The sequence below is a fragment of the Neoarius graeffei genome, chromosome 1, assembly GCF_027579695.1.
Source record: "Neoarius graeffei isolate fNeoGra1 chromosome 1, fNeoGra1.pri, whole genome shotgun sequence".
NCBI lineage: Eukaryota > Metazoa > Chordata > Actinopteri > Siluriformes > Ariidae > Neoarius > Neoarius graeffei.
This window is the reverse complement of record NC_083569.1, coordinates 72,570,202-72,590,472: the sequence shown is the minus strand read 5'-3', so window position 1 is coordinate 72,590,472 and position 20,271 is coordinate 72,570,202. Positions and strand designations below refer to the sequence as shown.

General features: G+C 41.1%; 1 protein-coding gene across 2 annotated transcripts in view; it reads right to left on the bottom strand.

Moving 5' to 3' along the window:
• The window catches only part of si:dkey-33c9.6 (active breakpoint cluster region-related protein), a 30,372-nt gene that overhangs the window by 2,499 nt on the left and 7,602 nt on the right, over positions 1–20,271 (bottom strand). For both annotated transcript variants that reach the window (XM_060921858.1, XM_060921946.1), the window contains 15 exons: positions 16,248–16,475; positions 13,946–14,053; positions 13,796–13,850; positions 13,665–13,717; positions 13,377–13,514; positions 9,633–9,754; positions 9,361–9,517; positions 6,455–6,580; positions 6,240–6,315; positions 5,978–6,073; positions 5,800–5,874; positions 1,552–1,649; positions 1,205–1,297; positions 875–1,041; positions 226–365 (listed from right to left, as the gene is read on the bottom strand). In XM_060921858.1, coding sequence (XP_060777841.1) covers positions 226–365; positions 875–1,041; positions 1,205–1,297; positions 1,552–1,649; positions 5,800–5,874; positions 5,978–6,073; positions 6,240–6,315; positions 6,455–6,580; positions 9,361–9,517; positions 9,633–9,754; positions 13,377–13,514; positions 13,665–13,717; positions 13,796–13,850; positions 13,946–14,053; positions 16,248–16,475 — 1,732 coding nt within the window. The remainder of the gene's footprint in view (positions 1–225; positions 366–874; positions 1,042–1,204; positions 1,298–1,551; positions 1,650–5,799; positions 5,875–5,977; positions 6,074–6,239; positions 6,316–6,454; positions 6,581–9,360; positions 9,518–9,632; positions 9,755–13,376; positions 13,515–13,664; positions 13,718–13,795; positions 13,851–13,945; positions 14,054–16,247; positions 16,476–20,271) is intronic.

The window sequence follows — 20,271 nt, the reverse complement described above, 5'->3', positions numbered from 1 at the left end:
CTTAACTGATTTCTTCTTATCAATTCAATGTGCAAAATGAACAATTCCTTTAAATGTATTCATTCTTGCACACAGAATAACACCATAACAGTTTTTTTTTTTTTGTATGTTACTGCATTTGGTTTTGTCGTGGTAGTTCAGTAGTACATTTTGTGGCACAGAATTAACTCTGGGATTAAAAATGACCATGTTTCATATGCGACCTCTTACATTACACACACTTACTGGTATTAAATGCATGTTTTAGAGCCTGAATCTCATTGCTGGCTCCTGAGATTCTGTAAATGCCTTCTTCTTCCAGTCCTCTCCTCTCGACCTCATCCACACAGGAACGCACTATATGAGGAACCAGCACGTGCTCTTGTCTGCAGCGGACAAACAAAGACACACACACACACGTACAAAGAAGGCAAGTTTACATAAGTTAGTAACATCCATGAATAAATACAGCTCACCCAAAAGAGGATATTTCTTAACAAATCACGCAGGAAACTAACCCTGAATGTGACAGAAAGCATACTTTTACTTTTTGCAGAACTTTCCAGGCCTTTGCCATGCTGTAATATTCCAGGCTTACATAACTACATTTCCTTTTAGACTCATCACTCCTCAGCCATCTCTCAAGTTCTGTTTTGTTAAAAAGGATGAATAAATTTTTGCTCTTTCTCAGTGGTTCACAGGATGACACAATCTGAGAAGATTACGATGACTAACTTGTATGTACTGGTTTGTATCTCTGAATAAAATGCAATAAACCAATGACATTCCAACTATTTTTAAGCCATTTCTATTTTTTCTTTTCTTGAAAAAACACAGCATTTTCTTCGACAGGAAAGCAAAAATGATAATAGTTGAATGGTTAGAAAATTCTGACCTTGCTACATCTCCAATCAGCACACAGAATACAGGCTTGTGCTGGAGAGGGACTGAACTGGGTGGCTCGAGTACATGGGGTGAGTATTTGATTGACAGCATCACCTCTACGGAGCCCAAATTCACGCTCATTTTCTTCCACTTTTTTAGCATCTCAACAGGATTTAACTGTGACAAACATACAGGCAGATTCATTCTCATATTATATAGAGTGCCCCAATACGCTCCAAAAATAATATGACTATATTATACAGAAAATGTATGCATATGGTCTGTGATTATGTTAAGGAAACTGATATATAGCTCAATTCCAAAAGAAGCTACATCTTACCTGTATCACAGCTCTGCCCATAATGTTCTCCTCTGACTGAGAGACACACAGCAGGCGGAGGTGCTGAGCTCCATCCACCTTCAGCACCAGCTCCTAACACATACACACACACACCATTTTACCCAAGGCTTCACGGTGTTAAGATCAGCTTAACTATTATTAAGGTCTTATTCACTGCCATAGCATCACCTGGAGATTACAGGCTTTAGGGAAGCTCAGTATTTTTTCAGAGCCTCATTTAAACTCATTTCAATCAGATATGAATTGCAGATTAAATAAGTCAATCAAACTGAAAAGAAAGGCAATGTAAAAGAATGTGGACGTGTTTGCATGTGTTAAGTCTGTACCTGATCCCATTGTGGCGTCGGACTATATGATGAAAGACAAGTCTGAGCTCTTCTGTCAGAAATCTCAAAGCCATCAACTTCCACACACACATAGACACCTGCAGTCATGCGTACAAAAGTACACACAGAGTTAGGGCTGACAGCTCACATACACATGTCCTCAAACATTATTCTAATATAAAAATGCCTATTTTAATTTAAACATAAATTTGTACCTACAGTAGTTGCAGTCAGAAGTTTACATACAAGGACATGAACATCATCATGGACATGAATGCCATGGCTTTCAGTTATTTATTCGAACTGTTCTTTTTCTGTGCCAGAATGATTGTACAACATACATCTTTAGCAAGAAAAAGGAAGAATTCTGTGCACAAGTTTTAATTTGTTTTGGGTTTTCTGAAATCAATATTGGGTCAAAAATTTACATACGTCCACTTAGATTATTACCTCGCCCGGGATGGAGTCCACCAGGGGGCGAGGTATTGTTTTTGGTCAGGTTTCTCAGGTTTTTTGTTAATGATATTACAGGAAAAAGGCAGAACCAAGCTTCATGAAACTTTCAGGATAGATGGGCATTGGTCTCAAATAGAACCTCCAACATTTTGAGGGTCATCCGGTCAAGGTCACCAAGAAGGTCAAAATCGTTTTTGTTGTGGCTGCTGCCTCATATACAGGCGCTAGCCACTGTGTCATCATGCTGTAAGAATGTAAGAGTGTAACGATCGCACACTGCATAATGTGCACACACATGTTCTGATTAAAATGGCCGATGATGAGTGTATACAATTCGGTTCACCATTTGAAATAAGTGGACTAGACTAAAGAAATCACTTTCAGACGTGTTTATGCTTATTACCGAGGGAAAGTGCATTCCACTGAGCTCTAGCGCCGGGCCATTTCCGGGAAATAAGAGTTTGGGTCATGGCGACAGCGTGTGCATGTCAGCCTCGGTTCAGAGGTTTCAGTTTCAAAAACTATAAGAGGTAAGAGTAGAATAATATAAAGTACAGACACTTGGTATATTTTACTTCTGTTATTTTTAAATTGCTCATTTTTGGATTGTGCTTCATTTTCATGGCTACTGCCTCATAGAGTAAATATATATGCTATATTTACTGTGTGGACATGGTATCAGAAAACAATTTTATTTATAAGCAGTAGCCACATGTACTCATAGGATACTTATTTTTTTTCAAGATGTCTTCCTTCATATTCATCATAAGTGCTACGGGGCGAGGTTTGTTTTGCCTGGCAACACTTGTTAATTCAGTGGTGCTGAAAGTTCCAAAATGTCTTAACTTGCCAAGGCCAAGGCCTCTTAACTTCCTGTTAGTGATATTGACTACAGCTGGTAGTTTCTCTGTGCCAACATAAAAACTGATTTCTTGAGAGCACTCATTGGATTGACCAATGCACAGTACAATGGGAAAGTCCAAGGAGCTCAGTGCAGATCTGACAAAGAGATCTGCAAAGCCAGGTGTGTGCCAGGAAACATCCATCCATTATCCGTAACCGCTTATCCTGTGCAGGGTCACAGGCAAGCTGGAGCCTATCCCAGCTGACTATGGGCAAGAGGCAGGGTACACCCTGGACAAGTCACCAGATCATTGCAGGGCTGACACACAGAGATAAACTGTTTATCTCTGTGTGTCAGCCCTGCAATGATCTGGTGACTTGTCCAGGGTGTACCCTGCCTCTTGCCCATAGTCAGCTGGGATAGGCTCCAGCTTGCCTGTGACCCTGCACAGGATAAACAACAATCCACACTGTGGTCAATTTAGAGCCACCAATTAGCCTAACCTGCATGTCTTTGGACCGTAGGGGGAAACCGGAGCACCCAGAGGAAACCCACACAGACACGGGGAGAACATGTAAACTCCACACAGAAAGGCCCCCGTTGGCCACTGGACTCAAACACAGAACCTTCTTGCTGTGAGGCGACAGTGCTAGCCACTACGCCACCATGCCATCCCTGTGCCAGGAAACACACAAATTTAATTGAACTCTACCAATTCTGCGAAGAAGAGTGGTCAAATATCCAACCAAAATTCTACCAGAAGCTTACTGATGGCTACCAAAAGCATCTGGTCAAGGTGAAACATGCTGTGGGACATTTAACCAAATATTAAGTGTGTGCTGTGTGTATAGTTTTGACCCTGTATGAATAATTTTGACCCTGTGTTGATTTCAGAAAACTCAAAATAAATTAAAACTTTTGCACCAAATTCTTTTTTTTAATTAAATATGTACACTGTACAGTCATTCTGTCTCAAAAAAAGAACATTTCAAAGAAATTACTGAAAGCGCAACATTGCCATGACATTCATGTCCATGTCTGTAAACTTCTGACAGCAACTGTAATATGTAATTCCTTTCAAAATTCTGAACTAGAAATTATTATGTATTACATGATTTGTAATAGTTCTAAGTTGCATTTAATTATAAGTAGCAATATGTAATTATGTATTAATGTTTGTTATTAAAAGTAGATGGCCTTTCAATTTCATAAAATCAGTAAAATTTAGTTCCCTCTGAAATTTGGTCATTGTGATATATGTTTATTTATATAATTATCTAAAACAAACAAAAACCCCAGGCCATTCTGTGGCTGGGAAGTTATTTAATTTGATGAGATTCCCTAGCAAATAATGCGCATGAAATCACTTGCTTCGCACAGTCAAGCAGACAGAGGAAGTCCGTGTGTGCACGGCACGTGCAGCTTTACCTTGACCGTGCACTGACAGTTCCATCATTCTGTCACTAAACAAACAGCTGATCACACTGAGGTGCTCGCTGACCGTGGATATTTATTAGTTTCATCCTGCGTTTCCTTTCCTTCGCAACATAATGTCTTTTCTTCTCGCTTTCCGTTACTGTAGTCGGTCTTTCATATTTCATTCGCACACTCACATCCTCCATTTTTCTCTCCTCTTTCAAATTTGTATCCTACAATGCCTTGCACAAACAGGGAAAGCCCACCACGTGATGCATGACATAGTCTCTTGTATTGCGTCATGGTGAAGCAAGAAAAAATAGCAGAGAATTTAGGGCCATGTGGCCCTAAATTCATTAATTGTTCCATTAAAAAAAAATACTACTACTTCTACTACTACTACTACTACTAATAATAATAATAATAATAATAATAAAATTGGAAGTCTGTGATTCGAATTCAGTAGCTTTCGGTCCACTAAACAAAAATAATTGGGTGTCAGGGAAAATACTTTTTATGACCTACACTTGAAAAATCTGAAAGGTAGTCTACCTTTAATATAGAAAAAGAGATGAGTACTGATTACGGTTTTTGCTGGCAATAATTTTTCGATTAAAAGCCTAGCAAAATGATTTCCTCCATCTCAGTACAACAGAATTGCCAAAACAAAACCATTCTATCCAAACAACAGATCTAGATTTCTTTTTCACACTTGTTACTCTAATTATAGATACAGACTTAATACAATACAGACTTAACATATTTAATGCGGCAGAGTACATGCGAAAGAAACAAGCAAAAGAAACAAACAACCCACAAATACAGGTACATTTATTATTCTCATCTCATCTCATTATCTGTAGCCGCTTTATCCTGTTCTACAGGGTCGCAGGCAAGCTGGAGCCTATCCCAGCTGACTACGGGCGAAAGGTGGGGTACACCCTGGACAAGTCGCCAGGTCATCACAGGGCTGACACATAGACACAGACAACCATTCACACTCACATTCACACCTACGGTCAATTTAGAGTCACCAGTTAACCTAACCTGCATGTCTTTGGACTGTGGGGGAAACCGGAGCACCCGGAGGAAACCCACGCGGACACGGGGAGAACATGCAAACTCCGCACAGAAAGGCCCTCGCCGGCCCCGGGGCTCGAACCCAGGACCTTCTTGCTGTGAGGCGACAGCGCTAACCACTACACCACCGTGCCGCCTACATTTATTATTGTTTTAGTTTATTCTGATTACTTCATTTAAGCAGGTGTATGATCTGTGTATTATTATATTAGCTAATATTAGAATGCAAAATGGCTGTTAAAAGCAAAGGAATTTGCACGCTTTAGGTCAGTTCAAGTAAACTGTGCTTTGGAATTGATTTGATAGTGTGATATATTTGATAGTGTGATTTTTTTTTTCAGAAATTGTTTAAGCAATTGAAAAAATTGAAACCAGTGAATGTTAAGTTGCACAGTATGTGTCATGTGCTTTTGTGTGTGAACATGAATGCAACTGTGAGAAACAGAACTTACTGGCTGGCTGCTGTAGCCCACAGGCTGAATGCACAATCACATACACACTCCCACACATGCTATTTTCCTCTTCGTCTGTTCATGAGAGAGAGAGAGAAATGGAAAATTCAGTGAAGGTTACAGATTTTGCGATTGTCTGTGTAGATGTAAGAAGAAAGGTGAAAGGTACTGTACAGACCAGGCTGAAGGCAGCAAAGGGGGAGATGTTGAGTCATTCGTAGTTTTACACAAGAGTTGGTTAGAGAGAGTAAGTCTGGTGGCACTGTCTCTACATCTGGTGCATGCACGCACACACACACACACACACACACACACACACACACACACACACACACACACACACACACACACACAGTGTATGTCGATCAAAATGATGTGATACAAGTTATCACAACGCTTAGGTATATTCAGTGTGATATGTGAGATGAAGTTCCACCCACCCTCTGCTTTGTGTTTGTTAATCGCTTCTCTCCATTCATCCAGTTCATACAGAGAAGGTAAGTGAATGGTGTGACTCTGAAGGGAGAAAGAAGGAGAGAGGTGTCTATAAGGTACTAGTACAACAAAAAAGATTTGCAGGGTTGTAACAACTCAATGCAAACTCTAATATTTGTGCATTTATCGTAATGTACATATGCATGTGACAAGATCTCACCTTACTGCTGGGGCTATGTAAATCTAAGATAAAAGAAGGCTCATGGGTGAGAAGCCAAATTTCACAAGTCTCGAGTTTCCTTTTACAGCGATCAGCAGCACGAGAAAGAGACCCTTTCTTCTCTTTCTGTAACAAACAAAACCTACACACTCTCACACACATTGTCATTTATACATACTGTACTCTTAAAATAAGGAATCAAGAACTTAACTTAGTTCTTTCTACAATCCCGATTCCAAAAAAGTTGGGACAAAGTACAAATTGTAAATAAAAACTGAATGCAATAATTTACAAATCTCAAAAACTGATATTGTATTCACAATAGAACATAGACAACATATCAAATGTCGAAAGTGAGACATTTTGAAATTTCATGCCAAATATTGGCTCATTTGAAATTTCATGACAGCAACACATCTCAAAAAAGTTGGGACAGGGGCAATAAGAGGCTGGAAAAGTTAAAGGGACAAAAAAGGAACAGCTGGAGGACCAAATTGCAACTCATTAGGTCAATTGGCAATAGGTCATTAACATGACTGGGTATAAAAAGAGCATCTTGGAGTGGCAGCGGCTCTCAGAAGTAAAGATGGGAAGAGGATCACCAATCCCCCTAATTCTGCGCCCACAAATAGTGGAGCAATATCAGAAAGGAGTTTGACAGTGTAAAATTGCAAAGAGTTTGAACATATCATCATCTACAGTGCATAATATCATCAAAAGATTCAGAGAATCTGGAAGAATCTCTGTGCGTAAGGGTCAAGGCCGGAAAACCATACTGGGTGCCCGTGATCTTCGGGCCCTTAGACGGCACTGCATCACATACAGGCATGCTTCTGTATTGGAAATCATGAAATGAGCTCAGGAATATTTCCAGAGAACATTATCCGTGAACACAATTCACCGTGCCATCCGCCGTTGCCAGCTAAAACTCTATAGTTCAAAGAAGAAGCCGCATCTAAACATGATCCAGAAGCGCAGACGTCTTCTCTGGGCCAAGGCTCATTTAAAATGGACTGTGGCAAAGTGGAAAACTGTTCTGTGGTCAGACGAATCAAAATGTGAAGTTCTTTATGGAAATCAGGGACGCCGTGTCATTCGGACTAAAGAGGAGAAGGACGACCCAAGTTGTTATCAGCGCTCAGTTCAGAAGCCTGCATCTCTGATGGTATGGGGTTGCATTAGTGCGTGTGGCATGGGCAGCTTACACATCTGGAAAGACACCATCAATGCTGAAAGGTATATCCAGGTTCTAGAGCAACATATGCTCCCATCCAGACGACGTCTCTTTCAGGGAAGACCTTGCATTTTCCAACATGACAATGCCAAACCACATACTGCATCAATTACAGCATCATGGCTGCGTAGAAGAAGGGTCCGGGTACTGAACTGGCCAGCCTGCAGTCCAGATCTTTCACCCATAGAAAACATTTGGCGCATCATAAAACGGAAGATACGACAAAAAAGACCTAAGACAGTTGAGCAACTAGAATCCTACATTAGACAAGAATGGGTTAACATTCCTATCCCTAAACTTGAGCAACTTGTCTCCTCAGTCCCCAGACGTTTACAGACTGTTGTAAAGAGAAAAGGGGATGTCTCACAGTGGGAAACATGGCCTTGTCCCAACCTTTTTGAGATGTGTTGTTGTCATGAAATTTAAAATCACCTAATTTTTCTCTTTAAATGATATATTTTCTCAGTTTAAACATTTGATATGTCATCTATGTTCTATTCTGAATAAAATATGGAATTTTGAAACTTCTGCATCATTGCATTCCGTTTTTATTTACAATTTGTACTTTGTCCCAATTTTTTTGGAATCAGGGTTGTATTTATCCTTAGACCATATGGCCGAACGCATGCGGACTCCTAACCATCAGATCCATATGTACTTGTTGAACACGATTTTGTGGGGATTTGAACTCATTCAGCCACAAGAATTTTAGTGAGGTTGGACACTAATGCGGGGCGGCACGGTGGTGTAGTGGTTAGCGCTGTCGCCTCACAGCAAGAAGGTCCTGGGTTCGAGCCCAGTGGCTGGCGAGGGCCTTTCTGTGTGGAGTTTGCATGTTCTCCCCGTGTCCGCGTGGGTTTCCTCCGGGCGCTCTGGTTTCCCCCACAGTCCAAAGACATACAGGTTAGGCTAATTGGTGGCTCTAAATTGACAGTGGGTGTGAATTATTGTTTGTATCTATCTATATGTCAGGCCTGTGATGACCTGGCGACTTGTCCAGGGTGTACTCCGCCTCTCACCCATAGTCAGCTGGGATAGGCTCCAGCTTGCCCACGACTCTATACAAGATAAGCGGTTACGGATAATGGATGGACACTAACGTCCACTTGATGTTACAGTTTATCTTAAAGGTGATAAGTGGGGTTTAGTTCAGGGCTTTGTGAAGACCATCAGAATAGAGTAGAGAAACAATGATTTCATGGACCTCACTTTGTGCACAGGTGCACTGTCATGCTGGAACATGCTTGGGCCTCATAGTGCCAGTTAAGCAAATTCTTAAAGTTACAGCAGACAAACACATTCTGTACAATTCTGTGGTTTCAACTTTGTGCCAACAGTTTGCAGAAGACCCACATATGGGTGGGATGGTCAGATGTCCAGATATATTTGGCCATATAGTGCACTTAGCCTGGATACAAATAGCTCTAAATTTGTCTTGTCAACAATACAATGTCATATTTCTTCAGTGAATTCAGTTTGCCTCAATCATTTAGAGCAGATTTCCAATTTTCAGATGACTTAAGTACCCAGTGTTTTCATTCAGGCGACCCAATTTAATGACAAGAGGAAAACAGCAAACTGTATTTACATATATGCAGTTAGAATGTCGATAATAACTAAACATAGAAACACACAACTTTCATGCTGACATAATCACAAATACACACATTACCATGAACTGCCGGAATGCTCGCCTCAAATGGAACAACTTTAGTCTCATGTTGCTGATTTTAAGCTGAAGGTCAGCAGATGCTTCCTGCTCTGCTGCCCAGGTTATCTTTAGTCCCGTGATTGGCATATACCAACAAAACCTGTAGTGAGGCTGCTTCCTGACACACACACACACACACACACACAGCCAGTGAAAACTATTTGCTAAGTGGAGAAAGCAACTAGTATTTTACAATGGCGATTTGCTTTTTTGAAAGCAAAAAAATCCCTCACCCCATAGCCCCATACTTCAGCTTGACACACAGCAGTAGATCTGTGTAGAGAAAAAGGTGTCTGAGGCTCCGCCCACCTTCACAGACCTCCACCACAAATCCATCACGCACAAGCTGTCGTCTCTGTGAGAAACACACACACACACACACACACACACACACACACACACACACACACACAGTGAATGAGCTCTTATGGTGTTGCTGTGGCCCCAGCAAATTTGCATGAGTTACTAATTGTGCATGTATACTATGCAGCTTGTATACTGGTATGTAGCTCCAAAATGAGTTCGTGCATGTTTGTGTGCTTGCACTGGAAGTAAAGTCTACAATTTTCATAATTTGTCAATTATGAAAAACATGGTGTCAGTGATTCAGTGCCAAGGAGATCAAGAGTTTCTGAAATACTCAAACCAGCCCATCTGGTGTATGGAATAATACCCTAAAAATGGAAAGGTGTACACCAAATTAAAAAGTGTTAGCTCCAATAGAAATACTGTGCAAGCAGTTCATGTGAGGAAACCCACCAACCTCTCAGAAATAAAGTTACCAGAACATTTAGTTGCAGTTATTGCTGCACAACAGGATCACAGCAGATACTGAACACAAAGATTCACATACTTTTCCCACATACTGATATGTAATATGTAATATTGGATCATTTTCCTCAATAAATTAATTAACAAGTATAATATTTTTGTGGTGATACGGTGGTGTGGTGGTTAGTGCTGTCGCCTCACAGCAAGAAGGTCCAGGTTCGAGCCCCGTGGCTGGCGAGGGCGTTTCTGTGTGGAGTTTGCATGTTGTCTGTGTGGGGGTGCTCCGGTTTCCCCCACAGTCCAAAGACATGCAGGTTAGGTTAACTGGTGACTCTAAATTGACCGTAGGTGTGAATGGTTGTCTGTGTCTATGTGTCAGCCCTGTGATGACCTGGCGACTTGTCCAGGGTGTACCCCGCCTTTCGCCCGTAGTCAGCTGGGATAGGCTCCAGCTTGCCTGCGACCCTGTAGAACAGGATAAAGCGGCTAGAGGAGATGAGATGAGAATATTTTTGTCTCATTTGTTTAACTGGGTTCTCTTCAACTACTTTTAGGACTTGTATGAAAATCTGATGATGTTTTAGGTCATATTTTTCCAGAAATATAGAAAACTCGAATCAGTTCACAGATTTCAAGCACCACTGTATATAGCACAGTTTAATTTGTGATCAGATAGTGCTTAGCATAATCTCATCTCATCTCATTATCTCTAGCCGCTTTATCCTTCTACAGGGTCGCAGGCAAGCTGGAGCCTATCCCAGCTGACTACGGGCGAAAGGCGGGGTACACCCTGGACAAGTCACCAGGTCATCACAGGGCTGACACATAGACACAGACAACCATTCACACTCACATTCACACCTACGCTCAATTTAGAGTCACCAGTTAACCTAACCTGCATGTCTTTGGACTGTGGGGGAAACCGGAGCACCCGGAGGAAACCCACACGGACACGGGGAGAACATGCAAACCCCACACAGAAAGGCCCTCGCCGGCCCCGGGGCTCGAACCCAGGACCTTCTTGCTGTGAGGCGACAGCGCTAACCACTACACCACCGTGCCGCCTGCTTAGCATAATAAATAAAAAAAGTAATTATGATGAAACATTAATTTAATACATTTATAAACATCCATAGAGCTATAATACATTCCTGTTATTATTTTGAACTCTATACTTCTACCAGCTGAACAGGCCTGCAACACCTCAGCAAAGTGCCCTGGATGAACTAGAGAACCAGTCAAAAGTTTGGACACCCTTACTCATTCATAGGGTTTTCTGTATTTTGACTATTTTCTACATTGTAGAACAATATTGAAGACATCAAAACTATGAAATAACATATGGAACATATATGGAATGATGTGGTAAACAAAAAAGTGTTAAAAAAAACAAAATAGGTTTCATGTTGTAGATTTTTCTACACCATGAAAGAAAAGTAGCCAGCGTTTACCTTGATGATGCTTTACACACTATTGGCGTTATCTTAACCAGCTTCATGAGGTAGTAACCTGGAACGCTTTCAATTAACAGGTGCCTCATCAAAAGTTAATTAGTGCAATTTCTTGCTTTCTTAATGTGTTTGCAATCATCAAACAGTAAATAATAAAAATACAGTACCATAAATAGCCCTATTCCACAACTGTAGTAATCTATATTATATCAAGAACTGCTCAACTAAGTAAAGAGAAACGACATCCATCATTACTTTAAGACACAAAGTATGTTTTAATGAAGTAAAATAAAGAAAATTACTGAATTAGAAGTTGTGTCCAAACTTTTGACTGCTGCTGTATATAGCTTTGCATAATCAGCAAGCTAAATCAGTATACTGTTTACAGTTTGCACATCAAAAGGAGAACTGTGGAACCAGTGTGAAACTGCATGTGAGGAGAATGAAGATTGAGCATGATCTGACTCATCCTAATGCCCTACTTCTGCTTCTACTCATTTTATACTGCTCTGGATGGTCCCACATGTATACTTTTACAATTTGCACTTTCCAAAATGAAATCATTTACACTCAGTGCTCACCCTTGCTTCAGTGGATAATCTCACCTGGATACTGTAGACTTACCCAAGACATGCTGCTGTAATCATAAACAGTGTCTTGTACAAACCCCAGGACTCCTATTCACAATATGCTCATGAATATCTTTTCAACATACTTAGTACTGCTTGATTTTATAATCTACAGCTGTAGAGTAATGGTTTATAATTGGACTACGGTTCCACCCATTAGAGGATGGGTTCCCTTTTAACTGAAGTTCCTCCCAGGTTCTTCCCCATGTCATTTCATGGCAGTTTTTCTTGTAACTGTCAGGTCTGGCCTTCTTCTTAGGGATCTAAATATAATCTACATCTGTATGTCTGTAAATGGTGCTATCATGTTTTGTGATATATTTCTATAAAGCTGACATGACGTGATCATGTCTATTCTTAAAAGCACTATGCAAATATAACTGATAATATATACAAATAAAGCTGAATTGAATTGAAGTTAGACTGGGGTAATATGCTTTTTTTTATGTAAGGGACAATGGCTGTCACATTCTGAGCAGAGTTAGCCAAAGGAGACAACTAGTAACACTTTGCATTAGATCAGTGTAAAAGACAATGAAAGCGCATGCTACTTCCTCAGCATCACGTAAGGCTATAGGCTATATTGGTTATGTTTCTTAAATTTAGTATGTGGTTTTTGAGATGTTACTCATACTGTATGGAGCTCAAATGATCACTGTCAATGGTTATACCAAGGTACATACTTAGCTGTCGCTTAGCTGTGGTTTTAGTAAATGTAAAAATAAATAAATAAATAAATAAAACTCCATTAAGTTGTGTGGACATATTTCTTCTCTTTAACCCCAATTGTCAAGACAAGGTTTGGATATTGAACTCAAGTTTATAATTTTTCAAAAATTAAATTTTAAGTAATCCATTGTCTTGACTATTTGTAAGTTTTGTCTGGGTTGTCAATGTTCATTTAACTCATGTCTGTAAGTTATAAGTTGAAAGGGGAAAGGGGGAAGAGGTGTGATGTTGAGGAAATACCAGGAAATACAAAGAGGCCACCGCGATTCAGAAGTTATTCAGTGTGAAACAAAGGTTATGTTCAAGTTGAGTTTACTCATGTTTTAAGGTAGCAGGAGAACCTTAATTTCTAAGTTTAAACCAGTTGTGAAATTTGTGGGATAGTGTGTGTGTGTACCTCTCCTCTGCTAATTGTGACTGATGTCTTGCATTGCAATCCCTCATTAACCCCAGACAGGAAGCTGCTTGAAACACGTAAAGCTTCCTGTAGCACTACACTGTCTTGGTGATCAGTTGGAGTGTGTTTCAGCAGATCCTGTAAAGGAAGGAGAATAGACATGAGACCTGTCAAAAGGAAGAACAGTGAACCACAGAAATAAAGCCATATTTTAAACACAGAATCAAAACTACTGTACATTCTAAGATCATTATAACGGACATGATAACTGACATATAATTGTCTTACATGCAGTACAAGTGTAGTCTTAGTCACTCTGTCCAGAGGCTTGTACAGGAGAGCTGTGATATGACAAATAATTGAAATGGACAACTCAAAATGGCTGAATAACTGATAAACAACCATCACTCCTCTGTTACCTTCAAAGGTGTACATTGCTCTGCAATTGTCTGATCCTCTGGTGGACTTCATACTCTAAATGACGGGGAAGTGCAAAGGAATGTGAGCTCATTATTTCTTTCTGAAAGAGCCCTGCAGTCAGATTCCCCCCACACACACAGCATACATACCTGAGCAAGAGTTCGGAATCGTGGGTCTGATTGAGTGCATTTCTTCACTATCTCTACAGCATTCTCATAATTATCAATAAATCCTCGGTACACTCCTAACTGGCTCACCTACACATCGCATGACAAAAACATGGCCTGTTAGAATATTCCTCAAAGAAAAATCACATACATTTCACTTGTGATCATAAGCTTTTCCACATGTGATTATGTAATATATGATGTGTTCATGTGTAAAACATGTAAAAGTATACAGTCAGGTCCAAAAATATTTTGGATATTCACACAGGTATTGTTATTTTAACTGGCTACCACAGTATATTGGAGTTGAAATGAAATGACAAAAATGACCTCAAAGTGCAGACTTTCAGCTTAAATATGAGATGGAGGCACAATCTGGTATTGAAGACTATCGCTGAAAATATCAGCACTGGACTTGGTTGGGCGAAGCGATGCCGACCCTCCAAGAAGACCACTGCCTTTGTCAGAGCTGGAGAGCAGTCAAATCCTGCCAAGAGATCATCATCTGCAGCATCATGACCTCAGCAAGAGACTGGCAGCTATTGGTGGACCTCGGACGGCAGCTGAAGTTCCCTAGCCACATTGCAGTCACCACCCTGTGACCAGACATTGTCCTTGTGTCTGAATCCACCAAGCAAGTGGTGCTGCTGGAGCTAACAGTCCCATGGGAAAATCGCTTGGACGAAGCCTTTCAAAAGGAAGCTCTTCAAGTACGCAGAACTGATCAGTAATTGTCAGCAGTCAGGATGGAGAGCCAGATGTCTTCCAGTGGAAGTTGGTTGTACAGGATTCGTGGCCCATTCTCTCACCAGAGCCTTCAGTAGTTTGGCCATTGAAGGCAAGAGGAAGAGGAGCACCATCCGCAGCACTATCGAAGTGGCTGAAAGAGCCTCAAGATGGCTGTGGCTAAAAAGAAGAGAGCCATGGGGATAGAGTAGCTAGAGCTGTCTAGACACATGCTGGGGTCTGATCAACCCCGGTGGGGTCACCTGGAGGAGAGTGTATGATGTTGAAAGACCCGAAACACCTGATGATCCCAGGAACACCACTGACGATGTGCCCAAACTGAGGCATAAGCAGATTTATTTTTTACAACAAACGGGAAGTATATGCAAATTGGGTCAATCTCTTTTTAGGCACCAACCTTTTTGGCCAGGCATTTGATTCCCTAATTATTTCAATTATAAGTAAGCAGATAAAAGGTACAAAACTGGTTTGAAAAGCAGCAGGATGAATCTCAATTGTATATGGTTATATTATCTGCCAAGATTCAAATGCCAAATGCTTCAAAATCCATTGGATGGTGCTTCACAATGTAGATAGATAATGACCTGAAGCATACTTCAAAAGCAACCCAAAGCATTTTTAAAGCAGAGAAGTGGAATGTTCTGCAATGGCTAGGTCAATCACCTGACCTAACTACAACTGAGCATGCATTTCACTTGCTCAAGGTACCAAGAACAAGCAGGAAACAAGCTGAAAGTGTGCACTTTGGGATCATCTATCCATCCATTATCTGTATCCGCTTATCCTGTGCAGGGTTGCGGGCAAGCTGGAGCCTATCCCAGCTGACTATGGGCGAGAGGTGGGGTACACCCTGGACAAGTCACCAGGTCATCACAGGGCTGACACATAGAGGCAAACAACCATTCACACTCACATTCAATTTAGAGCCACCAATTAGCCTAACCTGCATATCTTTGGACTGTGGGGGAAACCGGAGCACCCGGAAGAAACCCACGCAGACACGGGGAGAACATGCAAACTCCACACAGAAAGCCCCTTGCCAGCTGCTGGGCTCGAACCCAGGACCTTCTTGCTGTGAGGCGACAGCGCTAACCACTACACCACTGTGCTGCCACCCTTTGGGTTCATATTCTTTGTTTAATTACAACTCCAGTGCATTGTGGTAGACAGTCTACATATTTATGGACCTGACTGTATTTCATTGTGTATGAGATTGTATGTGATAAACATAAATCTGTGATCACAGGTGAAAATTAATTAACAATGTGGAGAAAAAAAATCACACATTAAAAATAATACCACATGCCCTACATGTGTGGAAAAAAATAGTGTGAAAAAAGCATTGTGTGTCAAAATCACATAGTAAAATAAAGGATTTATGTGAAACATCACCTATGCACTACATATGAAAAACTCAACATGTGCAGTCTAAAGCCCAATGAAAATCACCCAGTGCTTACTCTTCTGTAAGGGGCTCTCTGGCTGATTCAAAAGGCCTATGACATTAACAATGAAAAAAAAAAAAAATAGGACTCACAAATTTGATGAAGAGGTCTCCGACAGACAGGTCATGGTTCTCATGGTGCAGCTGCAGAGGAAGTCCTAGCTCTAGATCTAAACACAACTGTAGTTTATCTCTGAGGTTGCTGTGAAACTCAGTGTGGAGAGCTAAGAGCTCTGGCAGCTGGAAGAACACGGTCTGGACCTGTTCAATGGACAACACAGGCTGGGATGTACCAGCTGAGGCCCTGAGAGCCTTCATGGGCTGAGGAAAAGAGAAGGAAGACGAAAGAGAGAGAACTATAGATAAGTATCCAATGTACTGTATATCTGCAATAGAGCCGTCAGTATCATCATAAAGCACTGATTGCAAAATGATAATGATGCTCTAATGAGTGGGAGTAAGAGGAGGTTAACCCTTTGATGCAAAACATGGGTCAAAAGTGACCCGGCTGAGTTTTTATCTTCTATATCTTTGCAATAAATTAATTCCATCATTCAGTATTCAAGGTATTCCTCAATTAACTTGTTTTTGATCATCATACAGCCTTATTTTATTTTTTCCTTTCTTATTTTTTGAATAAAAACCCTTTTTGTATCACTACCCTTCTAATGCACAACATGGGTCAAAAACAACCTGCATTCATTTTCCAGGTTATTTCATGTACGGCTGAGTGTTTCTATGATATACTTTTGAAATAAATTCATTTTGTCATTTACTTTTCCAAATATGCAGTAAATATCTTGCTTTTGTTTAGCACAAATTGTCATTTTTATTTTTCCTTTCTTAAGTTATGAACAAGCACAGCTTTTGTAATTCTACATCGAGTTTACACACATGGGTCAGAAACGACCCGCATGCATTTACTCCAGCGTTTGGTGGGAACTGTGAATTGTGTCAGACATTTCACAGCTCAGCACAGCGCCCTTTGCCCATCTAATACATGGAAGTAATGTTTTTCAATTGTTCTAACATTACCTTAGAAAAAAATTGATTATGTTTAGGTTCCCTTGAGAGTGAGTAGATTACTTGTCAGAAAGTTACAAGTAATTACTATTAGCTACCGAGCTGTTGACATATTCTACTTTAGTTAGCTAATTTTATTGTAGTTGGCTTAGCTAACTACATAGTTAATAAATAAATAACTGGCCCCATTCACTGCTAAAGTAATTACTTGAAACAAATTATCATTATAGTATTAAGACATTTAATTTTAAATCACACTTGGATGACCCATGTGTAGAAATATAAAAAGTATTTTTGTTCATAAAGTAGGAAAGAAAAAATTAAATTAATGATTTGTGGTAATTAAAAACAAGATATTTAAAGAATACTTGGAATATGGTGGCACGGTGGTGTAGTGGTTAGCGCTGTCGCCTCACAGCAAGAAGGTCCTGGGTTCGAGCCCCGTGGCCGGCGAGGGCCTTTCTGTGTGGAGTTTGCATGTTCTCCCCGTGTCCGCGTGGGTTTCCTCTGGGTGCTCCGGTTTCCCCCACAGTCCAAAGACATGCAGGTTAGGTTAACTGGTGACTCTAAATTGACCGTAGGTGTGAATGTGAGTATGAATGGTTGTCTGTGTCTATGTGTCAGCCCTGTGATGACCTGGCGACTTGTCCAGGGTGTACCCCGCCTTTCGCCCGTAGTCAGCTGGGATAGGCTCCAGCTTGCCTGCGACCCTGTGGAAGGATAAAGCGGCTAGAGATAATGAGATGAGATGAGAAAATAAATTGATTTCAAAAGATAGAGCAAAGAAAAACTCAGTCAGCATGAAATAACCTGGAAAATGAATGCGGGTCATTTTTGACCCATGTTGTGCATTAGAAGGGGTGTGCATATGTTTTGCATCAAAGGGTTAAGAAGTCAATTTTTTTTTATCAGTCAGTGTGGCTAAGAACTACAGAATGAGGCCATTTGACTCACACTGAACAATGCAGGAGGAAACTATGAAAACTATGTTACCACAAAAGAGAGCCTGTGCAACAACATGGAAACAGTGGTTTGTGAGACTATCTGTAACAGAGTAAGGTGTGACAGGGTCAAAATGCATGTGCATGTTATATTTTGGTTTTTATATAATTGCATTTTTTACAAGAGTGTTTTTATTTCACTTGCATGCTTTTTTTAAAAAAAATAATATTTTACCTGGTTTGCTGTGGTTTGTTATTCTCTTTTTATTTGAATTGTTTGATGTTTTTAGTTTGTTGTGGAGTGCATTTTTTAAAATAGTTGAAACGAACTGTGATGACCTTGGGAGTACACCCTGCGTATTACTTGATGAGCGACAAGTGCGGTGGGATGCGCCACACGATCTAGATGGATTTTTATTGGGACAAAAAAGGATAGAGCAAGGCGTATGCAGGGGGGCAGATGCTGGAGAGAACAGTCATTGGAGAAGCGGTCCTCCCTGGAGTTACTAGCCAGCGCCGATCTGTGAGAAGTCGCAGTGGGGAGACGTGCAGCAGCCAGTGTCTGCCAACGCTGTTCCACTCAGGCCTGAGTAGGCAGCGAGATATCTGCCGCCCAGGAAAACCGTGAGTATCCTTTGTCATATTGGGAAGGCAGGCACAGCGATGCAGATCAGTGAGAGATGTTGCTGGAGTTAGTGCAGAGTGGAAGTGGGGAACACACTACTCGCCTTGTCTCTCTATTCCACCACAGATCTGATGGCTTCGGCTCGGTGTGAGAGGCGTGCAAGGAGGATATTGAGTGACCGAGAGAAGATGCATGGACACAGGAGGAGCTGCTGAAAAGGACCTGAACTTTTAATGGGGTTTTAATTCTCCTGCGAACCAGGGTTGTTGGTTTTTTTGCAGGCCTGCTTAGCATTTTATTTATTTTTACTGTCTATTGGTGGTGTTAATTTAAAGATTCATTCCTGAGTTATGTTTTTATTGTGTAATAAATTGAATTTTAAATTGGGTTCTGCTTTCCTGTTGTTTTTTGAACTCTGCTCCCCTGATTGTTTTAAGAACCTGTAAGCCTTTCCAGAATCCTAGGTTCTGCCAGTTTCTAGGCGGCATTGTCAGTTTTTACATGTCTAAATTTGATAATTTTAATCTTGAATACGCCCATGTTTTAGTTCCTGGATGGTGGGGCCACAAATGCAAGAGCAATTTCTTAATTCCAGTGACTATATCATGGTAGTGGGGGCCTGACCATCAGCAATTGTATGCCTACAAAGTGTATCTATATAATAAGTTTACTCGATAAAATAACCACTTAGGTGGGGTTTACATTAGACCGTATCAGCGGATCATCAGATTAACGTTTTTAAAACGATTCGCGTGCACACAGCAATGCCAATACACGGATACGCTCGGCTCTGCAGGCATCCTGCGCTCCAAATCACTCCGCCCTGAACAGCGAGTGCCCTCTGGAGGGTGCGCACTCCGGCCCTGCGCAGCTCACAGAGCGCGCGAGTGAAGTGCACAAGCAATGATTCGGGACTGAGCCGCTGTGTGTGTGATCCCAGCGCATATCACTTACCACTTGCAAGTGGAAGGATGGCAAGCCTAAAGACAATCATAACTACACAATGGGCAGTATTTGCATCAGTATTTGCAGTATTTTCATACTTTTATACTCTTTAATGAAAGGGGATACAAAGCGGAAGTCCGCGCCGTTTTTCAGCAGTCGCATCACATGACCAACGCCAGCGAATCAGGAAGGTGGATGTCACAGTGACGTTGTCCAATGACGACGCCAGCTAGAGCTCAGCACAGCGTATCCGCGTATTCTCAATGTTTACACAGCACCAGACCAGACACGATCTGGATTGAATACGTGGACGCTGGCGGATTCCCGTTTCCCGGCATTTCCAGGCGTTTTAATGTAAACGGACAGTGCATCCGCGAAGAAAACGAGACAGATACGGTCTAATGTAAACTTGGCCTTAGTCTAAATAGAAGAAAGCATGTCATAACATGGCCACTGAGTGTACAGCAGATGGCCTGTGGGTTGAACATCTCCAGTTAAGACCCAAATGACTGTTTGATTGTGGGGGGGAGTGTTCATTCTGTTTCAAGGATTATAGCAGGTCCCTTACACGCATGCTCTTGGC